The sequence below is a fragment of the Nerophis lumbriciformis genome, linkage group LG38 (assembly GCF_033978685.3).
Source record: "Nerophis lumbriciformis linkage group LG38, RoL_Nlum_v2.1, whole genome shotgun sequence".
Taxonomy (NCBI): domain Eukaryota; kingdom Metazoa; phylum Chordata; class Actinopteri; order Syngnathiformes; family Syngnathidae; genus Nerophis; species Nerophis lumbriciformis.
This window is the reverse complement of record NC_084585.2, coordinates 4,394,112-4,404,784: the sequence shown is the minus strand read 5'-3', so window position 1 is coordinate 4,404,784 and position 10,673 is coordinate 4,394,112. Positions and strand designations below refer to the sequence as shown.

At 40.2% G+C, this 10,673-nt stretch overlaps 1 protein-coding gene across 1 annotated transcript in view; it reads left to right on the top strand.

Annotated features, from left to right (window-relative positions):
• Positions 1-1,041: 1,041 nt before the first annotated feature.
• LOC133578305 (BOS complex subunit ncln) overlaps positions 1,042-10,673 on the top strand; it is a 32,911-nt gene continuing 23,279 nt past the window's right edge. The window contains exons 1-6 of the mRNA XM_061932634.2: positions 1,042-1,822; positions 1,889-2,043; positions 5,796-5,986; positions 6,048-6,192; positions 9,841-9,938; positions 10,007-10,084. Coding sequence (XP_061788618.1) covers positions 1,899-2,043; positions 5,796-5,986; positions 6,048-6,192; positions 9,841-9,938; positions 10,007-10,084 — 657 coding nt within the window. The 5' untranslated portion in view covers positions 1,042-1,822; positions 1,889-1,898. The remainder of the gene's footprint in view (positions 1,823-1,888; positions 2,044-5,795; positions 5,987-6,047; positions 6,193-9,840; positions 9,939-10,006; positions 10,085-10,673) is intronic.

The window sequence follows — 10,673 nt, the reverse complement described above, 5'->3', positions numbered from 1 at the left end:
ATGGTTTACAAGTTAAGGTGTTTAATGATAATACAAGCATGTTTAATACATATAGTTAATATTGTTTACAAGTTAAGGTGTTTAATGATAATACAAGCATGTTTAATACATATAGTTAATATTGTTAATAAGTTAAAGGTGTTTAAAGATAGTACAAGCATGTTTAACACATATAGTTAATATTGTTTACAAGTTAAGGTGTTTAATGATAATACAAGCATGTTTAACACATATAGTTAATATTGTTAACAAGTTAAAGGTGTTTAAAGATAGTACAAGCATGTTTAACACATATAGTTAATATTGTTTACAAGTTAAGGTGTTTAATGATAATACAAGCATGTTTAACACATATAGTTAATATTGTTTACAAGTTAAGGTGTTTAATGATAATACAAGCATGTTTAATACATATAGTTAATATTGTTAATAAGTTAAAGGTGTTTAAAGATAGTACAAGCATGTTTAACACATATAGTTAATATTGTTTACAAGTTAAAGGTGTTTAAAGATAGTACAAGCATGTTTAACACATATAGTTAATATTGTTTACAAGTTAAGGTGTTTAATGATAATACAAGCATGTTTAACACATATAGTTAATATTGTTAACAAGTTAAAGGTGTTTAAAGATAGTACAAGCATGTTTAACACATATAGTTAATATTGTTTACAAGTTAAGGTGTTTAATGATAATACAAGCATGTTTAATACATATAGTTAATATTGTTAATAAGTTAAAGGTGTTTAAAGATAATACAAGCATGTTTAACACATATAGTTAATATTGTTAACAAGTTAAGGTGTTTAATGATAATACAACCATGTTTAACACATATAGTTAATATTGTTAATAAGTTAAAGGTGTTTAAAGATAATGCAAGCATGTTTAACACATATAGTTAATATTGTTAACAAGTTAAAGGTGTTTAAAGATAATGCAAGCATGTTTAACACATATAGTTAATATTGTTAACAAGTTAAAGGTGTTTAAAGATAATACAAGCATGTTTAACACATATAGATTCCTTTCTTTCATGAAGACAAGAATATAAGTTGGTGTATTACCTGATTCTGATGACTTGCATTGATTGGAATCAGACAGTGGTGCTAAAAACGTCCGCATTTTCGAATGGAGGAGAAAAAAAAGTCCTCCTTTCTGTCCAATACCACATGAAAGTGGTTGGTTTTTGGCATCTTATTTGTCCAGCTTCCGTACTCCTTTGTATACACTTTACAAGAAATACATTGTCGGCAAACTCCGTAGCTTGCCAGCTTTCTGAGACTCTTATTTTGTTAGCGCAACTGTGCAACTGTGCAGTCGGTCTTTGGAGTTTTGACGACAGGTACGGCGCCAGAGTCTGTTGAAATAAAGTGTTTCTCGCCTTCCAGTCGGTAATTTTAATGAGCTGGCGTCATCTCAGAAGACCCTCGGGTGCCGTGAATGTCAATCAAGTGACGAAAGTGACGTCATAGTGAAGATTTATGATCGCTCATTTTTAGGACTATTTTTTTTAATGCCTGGCTGGTGATCGACTGACACACCCTCCGAGATCGACCGGTAGCTCGCGATCGACGTAATGAGCACCCCTGCTTTACAGTATGTACGTAGTGAGATAGCTCACCTGGACTTGGTCATTTAAGAAGTAGCTTGCCTGCTGTAGTGCGTGTCCATGTTGGGGGTGTGATTAGCCAGAAGCTGATCCCTGAGGAGCAGATGGTGAAGGATGGCTTACCTCGGCTCCTTCAGCCACCACACAGTTTGCAGTGAGGAAGACCATGCTGAGGGATGAATAGTTTCCAATGTGTCGCCTCATCTAAAGTGAGTATAATAATGTAATTTAAACTTACCAAGTTAGGAAACTTTTCTTCTGCCTGTCCTCCACAGACCTGGAGTCATGTTCTTGCAAGATGTGAAGGTGGTCTTCCTGGGCTTGCTGCTGGCCGCTCACCTTCTGCTCGGATCCTCGCTCTCGCCCGCGTCCTCCTATGAGTTCACAGGTCACAGGATGCAGCAGTACAACCTGCTGAAGCACAGGCATGGTGAGTCGACGTGTTGTGTTGTGTTGTCACGGCAACTACAGTCCTGTGTTGGATACACTTAATAATAATAATAATAATTAAAGCTGCAAGCAGCGTTGGTCGGGCCCGCGTATTTGGCAGGTGCTAGTCCTAAGTGTCCCAATACTTTTGTTTACTTGTAGTCTGAAGTGTCCCAAGACTTTTGTGTAGTGTACCTACCTTGTCTGCATTGTGTGGGCACGTTGGTGCTACCTGCTTTTAAGCAGCCATCTTAAAAAAACAGCAGCGCAGCAGCATCAGCGCAGCGGGTCTTTGAAGGGTCATAAAATCAAAACCGGAGCAGTTATAAAAAAAAGCGCTTCTGTTGTAATCAGAAGGGTTCAATCTCTCTCCTGTGTTAGTTTGAAGGCGAAATGCGCTCTGAGGAGTTCGTTTTTGAAGGAAGGTGACCGGTTTTTAAAAAAAAAATTGTTTTGAAGGGGGAATAGCAAACTTCCTGTTGATTTTTGCTGGGGGTTGTCAATTTATGAAATGTAGGTCTAAGTGAGACCTACATAGAGGTTTTTGTTTCATGTCTCTCCGACCTTCCCAGTGGGAGTTACAGGCAGTTTTGTAATTGTTTTCTTCCGAGGAGCAGTTTTTTCTCCGTTTTATTCAAAAATTGCTCTAGAGCGCAATTTTTTAATTTGGGGTTAGGTTTTTTTAATTAGATCACAGTTTTTGCCAGTCCTGATGTGTGCATTCAGTTTGGTGAGTTTTGAAGCATGTTAAGGGGGTCAAATTGCAGCTCAAAGAGGCAAAAGTGACTGTTTTTAGTACTTTTTTGTCTTGAAGGGGGAATTGCCAACTTCCTGTTTATTTTAGCCCGAGGATGTACAATTATGAGAACTAGGTCTAAGTCAGACCTACATAGAGGATTTTGTTTCATGTTTTTCTGACCTTCCTAGTGGGAGTTACAGGCAGTCTAGTTTTTTTTTTCCTAGGGGGCGCTAGAGCGCAATTTTGAGTTTTGGGGTTCGGTTTTTTAAAAAAAAAGGTAATTTTCGCAGGTCCTGATGTGTGGGTCAAATATGGTGAGTTTTGAAGCATGTTAAGTGGGTCAAATTACAGTTTAATGTGGCAGCGGAAGAATAAAGAATAATAAAACGTTACAATAACAATAGGTCCTTATGTCCCATTGCATAAGGACTCCCGAGTCCTTTTTCAATGGGCCATTGCGGGCCCTAATTATATTTGTAAAAGCACTTTACATTGAGCAAACATCAAAGTGTTACAGTGCATTTAAAAAATAAAAAAAAAAGTATGCCGATACTGTACAGGAGGAGGATGATAACACTCTGTGGTTCTTTGTGCTACACATCTCAAATGTTGAGTCTCATATTTGATATCAATGACATCCCAGTTGTGTTGCAGAACAGTAGTGATCGATACTTAATTATTGATACCGCAGACACCAGATCTTTATTCTGTAATATCCATCTTCCGATCTAAATATCAATACTTTAATTCAGGGGTGTCCTAACTTTTTCCAACAAACTTTTAACCACTGAAAACTTAAAGTAGGCAAGGGCCATATTGATATTTTTTTATTTAAAAAAAAAAATGCTAAAAAGAGATATTGTATCAACTTTGTATTATTGGCGATTCTAAAATCAAAATATGGATACTTTTAATACTTTAGTTCAGGGGTGTCCAAACGTTTTCCTCCAAGGGCCGCATACTGAAAAGTCACAGAAAGCGGGGACCATATTGATATTTTTTACATTAATTATTAGTTAGAATATTTCAGCTTTTTCTCATTACATACATATTTTTGTGCTCATTTTCTTACATTTTTACTATTGTTTCTTGCCAAGTAAGAATAGAACAAAAATATTAATAATGCGTGTGTAACTACATAACCTAGTGTGTCTCAAATTCTGCCTGTACAAAAATATGAATGTTCATTTACACATTTAACATTGTTTGTTATGGTTGTTGTCATTTTTCAATTTAATTCAGAAGGTAACATTCTTAAAATTTTTCATTGACTAACTAAAATTTGTTTATATTTTAATTCATTTTGAGAGATTTTAATAGTTTAGGTCAGGGGTGTCCCACACTTTTTCCACCAAGGGCTACTTACTAAAAAGTCAAGTATGGGTGGGCCATTTTGATAATTTTGTATTTTTATAAAATGCTAAAAGCATATATATATATATATATATATATTTATTTATTTATTTATTTATTTATTTATATATATATATATATATATATATATATATATATATATATATATATATATATATATATATATATATATATATATATATATATATATATATATATATATATATATATATGTACAAACTTGAAAAGTACCAAGGGTTGAAAGAGCAGCTGGAACGGATGTGGAAGATCAAGGCTAGCGTGGTCCCCGTGGTAGTGGGGGCACTTGGAGCATTAACCCCCAAACTGGGAGAGTGGCTCCAACAGATCCCAGGAACAACATCTGAAGCCTCAGTCTAGAAGAGCATAGTCCTAGGAACAACCAAGATACTGCGCAGAACCTTCAAACTCCCTGGCCTCTGGTAGAGGACCCCAGCTTGAGGATGACACAGATACCACCCCACCGGGGTGAGAAGGAGATTTTATATATATATATATATATATACAGTATATACATGTATACATATATATACAGTATATGCATGTATATATATATACAGTATATACATGTGTGTATATATATATATATATATATATATATTAGAGATGCGCGGATAGGCAATTATTTCATCCGCAACCGCATCAGAAAGTCGTCAACCATCCGCCATCCACCCGATGTAACATTTGATCAGAACCGCACCCGCCCGTTGTTATATATCTAATATAGACGATGCAAGGCATTAGTGAGGTTATAAAGCTTTTGCCTGTTAAAGAAAGGAGACTGATCCAATGCAGCACAGACATTCGCGTGCCACGCTGTCACGACCCAGACGCACACCAGTGCGCAATCATATGGGAGCCGCGCTGAGCGCACCTCCAAGCGCGTCTCGCTGCCGGCGACGGCCGGTTATGGGCCCGACGCTCCAGCGCCATCCATTTTCAAGGCTAGTTGATTCGGCAGGTGGGTTGTTACACACTCCTTAGCGGGTTCCGACTTCCATGGCCACCGTCCTGCTGTCTATATCAACCAGGGTGAGCCCCACCCCTTTCGTGAGCGCACTGCGCGCGGAGTGACCCCTGTTACGAGCCCCCGGCCACGGGGGTGGCGGGCAGGTAAGCTGCTTACCTGCTGCGCGTGACGCCGGCCGCGGCGAAGGCGGACGAGGCGGGGTGTCGGTGCGGTGGGCGCGGTGGTGACCCTGGACGTGCGTCGGGCCCTTCTCGCGGATCGCCTCAGCTACGGCTCCCGGTGGGGCCCTCTCGGGGGAAGGGGCCTCGGTCCCGGACCCCGGCGAGGCGTCCCTTCTCCGCTCCGTAAAAATGTACATCTCTTTTTTTTTTTTTTCTTCTGTTGTGGCATATGCAGCAGGTGCCTGCTCGTTTTTCGTATGTGGGTAACAACATTTAACTATGTATATATATTTACCAATTGGTTTAACTGCCACCCGCCTGAATCTATTTAAAATCTAATTTTTTTTAATTTCAACCACCCGACCCGACCCGCGGATAAAATCAAAACCAACAACCATAAAATAATGAATGTCTGAATGATAACATCAGAATATCATTTGTCTGAGTTAACATTATGTTTGGATGAAGGTCATTTTTTCTTGGATCTCCAGGTTGCCGTGGCGCCTTGGTGGTCGCCGAGGCCCGCTCCGCCGACGAGCCGGTGCTGACCCGGCGCTGTGTGATCATGAGGGTGTCAGACTTCACCACAGAAACATACCAGCAGGCACAGAGACAACACGCTGCTGCCATCCTCATCCTGCTGCCTCACAACATCTCCAGTCTACCCCAGGAAGTCATCCAGGTAACATTTGGCTTTCTTGTCTTTGTCACACAAAAGTCATTATTGTGTGTGTGTGTGCCAGTCCTTCATGGTCAGTGAGCGTGAAGCCCTGATGGAGGAGACCCTCATGCCGGTGTACGTGGCCCCTGAGGACGAGCAGCTCCTCTGCATGTATGAGGAGGTCAAGAAGACTGCATCCACACGGACCTCCTCTATATTCATCCGAGGTGACATCACACTCTTTTTCTTTTTATACCATGGATTCTTTCTAAGAGGCATACTTGCCAACCCTCCCGGATTTTCCGGGAGACTCCTGAAATTCAGCGCCTCTCCCGGGACAAATTTTCTCCCGAAAATCTCCCGAAATTCAGGCGGACTCAGGTCCTCCACAATATAAACAGCGTGCCTGCCCAATCACGTTTATAACTATAGAATGATGGAGGGCGAGTTCTTGGTTTCTTATGTGGGTTTATTGTTAGGCAGTTTCATTAACGTCCTCCTAGCGTGGCAACAACACACAACAACAGCAGTCACTTTTTTGTATACCGTAAAGCAGTTTGTCTGCCGTAAACAGCAATGTTGTGACACTCTTAAACAGGACAATACTGCCATCTAGTGCATTTGATGAAAGCACTTTTGTGCGTGCCACACAGCAATGCATCATCAGGGAGGGTGTTCAGCATGGTTCGAAAAATAGTGACAGAGAATAGAACAAAGATGGACAATTCAACCCTTAACTCAACAATGAGTAGATGAGTGTTATGTGTGTGTATATGTGTAAATAAATGAACACTGAAATTCAAGTATTTATTATATATATATATATATAAATATATAATAAAATAAATAAATATATATATATATATATATATATATATATATATATATATATATATATATATATATATATATATATATATATATATATATATATATATATATATATATATATATATCCATCCATCCATCCATTTTCTACCGCTTATTCCCTTTTGGGGTCGCGGGGGGCGCTGGAGCCTATCTCAGCTACAATCGGGCGGAAGGCGGGGTACACCCTGGACAAGTCGCCACCTCATCGCAGGGCCAACACAGATAGACAGACAACATTCACACTCACATCCACACACTAGGGCCAATTTAGTGTTGCCAATCAACTTATCCCCATATATATATATATATATATATATATATATATGTAAAACGGCTGATCAAACAAAACAGAAGTCATAGTCATGGACCCACTAGCTGCGGGAGCTAGCTTTCCAATCAGCTAAACAGACTCAATAAATCCACAGTGACGTTTTGGTGAATTTACCGAATAATTTGTCAACTACAACAACACAAAAATAATTCAATTGTAAGTCCATAATACTAACACAGACACTTGTTAGCATATTCGCTAATGCTAACGACGCTAGCTTGATTATACTACAATAGCACGTACAAATATGCATGAAGACACTCCTATCATACATGTGACGGTTTAGTAAGTATGAAATGTTTTTGCAAAATTCACAAACTTAGCTTGGAGTGGAAGAACCGCTATGGACGACTAGTAGACGGAACGGGACTTATACCGCCGGTTCAAGGCAAGAAACCGAAGGAAGTACAGTAGACGGTTTAGTAAATATGAATTGTTTTAGTTATACTGCAAAATTGATCAGTAGGCCGTTCTCTTTGAAAATTTGCATATGCCAAATTTTCAAAGAGAACGGCCTACGGATCACGTTTGAAGCCAACAAGCAAACCGTCAACTTCCTTGACGTCTATTTCAACCTGAGAAATAACAGCTACCAACCATTCACGAAACCCAACACAACACTCCAATACATGCACCATGACAGCAACCACCCACCCACCACCACGAAAAGAATACCTACCGGAATCAATAAAAGGCTATCGATGCTGTCATCTAGCAAAGCTGAATTTGACCAAGCAACCCCCCCGTACCAAAAAGCCCTTGATGAAAGCGGATACAATTTCACCCTCACCTATGAACCCACGCCAAGAAACCAGCCAAAAAAGGACAGAAAACGAAACGACATCATCTGGTACAACCCCCCATACAGCAAAAACGTCTCAACTAACATTGGACACAAATTCCTCAATCTGATTGACAAACACTTTCCCAAAGACAACACCCTAAGAAAAGTATTCAACAAGAACAACATTAAATTGAGCTACAGCTGCATGAACAATATACGACAAATCATCTCAAACCACAACAAAACAATTGCAAATGAGCCGTCGGCCCCCAGTCAGAGCGACTCCAAAACCAACAAAGCATGTAACTGTCGAAAGAAACCTGATTGCCCCCTCAACGGGGGGTGCTTACAAACATCAGTTGTCTACCAATCTAAGGTAATACGCAAGGACATTAACACATCCGACACATATGTAGGATTAACCGAGGGTGAATTCAAAACCAGATGGAACAATCACAAGGCTTCTTTCAGGAACAAAAACCTGCGAAATACCACAGAACTCAGCAAACACATTTGGGACCTCAAAGACAATAATGTTGAATATTCAATAACATGGCAAATTCCTTACAATAGTGGTAATAAAAGATGCAACCTATGCTTGAAAGAGAAACTGTTTATTATTTACCGTCCAGACCTGTCATCCCTCAACAAGCGCAGCGAAATTGTAACAGCATGCCGCCATAGACGGAAACACCTCCTAGGTAACACATGAGCCAATCACCACGCCCCTACGTCAGCCTGTACCCACCCACTCTGTGCCCTATATAAACCATGGTATGCGAATGCTCCCATTAAAATCTCCTGATGATTGAGGGTACCCCCCCTCATGAAACAGGCCTGTAGAGATGAAATAGTTTTGTGATTTTTTTCCCACACATACATATATATATATATATATATATATATATAAAATAAATACTTGACTTGGTGAATTCTAGCTGTAAATATACTCCTCCCCTTTTAGCCACGCCCCCGTCCCACCCCCACCCCCTCCCCCCACCTCCCGAAATCGGAGGTCTCAAGGTTGGCAAGTATGCTAAGAGGAGACAAGTACATATTGGAACATTATTTGGCCCTATTTTCCGGACTATAAACAACTACTTTTTTCCCCCAAGCTTTGAACTCTGCGGCTTATACAAGGGTGCGGCTAACTCACTTTACTAGTTTGTGAATTTTGCAGTATAACTAAAACAATTCATACTTACTAAACCGTCTACTGTACTTCCTTCGGTTTCTTGCCTTGAACCGGCGGTATAAGTCCCGTTCCGTCTACTAGTCGTCCATAGCGGTTCTTCCACTCCAAGCTAAGTTTGTGAATTTTGCAAAAACATTTCATACTTACTAAACCGTCACATGTATGATAGGAGTGTCTTCATGCATATTTGTACGTGCTATCGTAGTATAATCAAGCTAGCGTCGTTAGCATTAGCTAATATGCTAACAAGTGTCTGTGTTAGTATTATGAACTTACAATTGAATTAGTTTTGTGTTGTTTCAGTTGACAAATTATTCGGTAAATTCACCAAAGAGAGTCTGTTTAGCTGATTGGAAAGCTAGCTCCCGCAGCTAGTGGGTCCATGACTATGACTTCTGTTTTGTTTGATCAGCCGTTTTACTGCCCTGTTACAGGCACACTTTGGCAACAATTAAGATATCTAATCAAACATTTACAAAATCTTTCTATGTAAATATCTCATTTTGCAACGTATATATCTGCGGCTTATAGTCCAGTGCGGCTAATATATGGAACATTTTTTTTTTTTTCTAAAATTGAGTGGGTGTGGCTTATATACCGGTGCACTTTATAGACTAGGAAATACGTTAGTATAGGAAATACGCACCATCCTGACTGTCATGTATTTTTACCTAGTATGTTTTTTACTGTGACAGTCTTCCGAAGTATGGTGACAGCCACGGCCTTTCAGATCTTGGTGAGCAACAACGGTCCCATCAAGGCCATCACTGACAGCACTCTGGTCACACTGGAAGTACGTTAGCCAGTCATTCCATTTCCCCATCACAGCCGCATCATAACAACTGAAGGTGTGCGTTTTAGGGAGTGCTTCCTGGAGCAGGCGAGGACATACCCACCATTGTGATCACTGCCCACTATGATTCCTACGGACTAGCACCGGTGAGTGAGACGCATAAGAAGTAAAAAAAATATTCAGTCAAAGGCTGGACTCCAGGGAGGGGGTCCTGACTGAGGCCAATAAAAAAAACTGATAGTCATAGCACACATAAACAAGTAACATAGAATCAACAAAACTTGCAAGGGGAGGGGAGTGGGAGCTACGGAGGCCGGCCGCTGCTGGGGCGATTTCTGAACTGAATCGCAAGATGGATCACATCATGGAAAAGCTGGTAAAGGAAATATTGGATATCAATCAATCAATCAATCAATGTTTATTTATATAGCCCTAAATCACAAGTGTCTCAAAGGGCTGCACAAGCCACAACGACATCCTCGGTACAAAGCCCACATAAGGGCAAGGAAAAACTCACCCCAGTGGGACGTCGATGTGAATGACTATGAGAAACTTTGGAGAGGACCGCATATGTGTGTAACCCCCCCCCCCCTAGGGGAGACCGAAAGCAATGGATGTCGAGTGGGTCTGACATAATATTGTGAGAGTCCAGTCCATAGTGGATCCAACATAATAGTAAGAGTCCAGTCCATAGTGGGGCCAGCAGGACACCATCCCGAGCGGAGACGGGTCAGC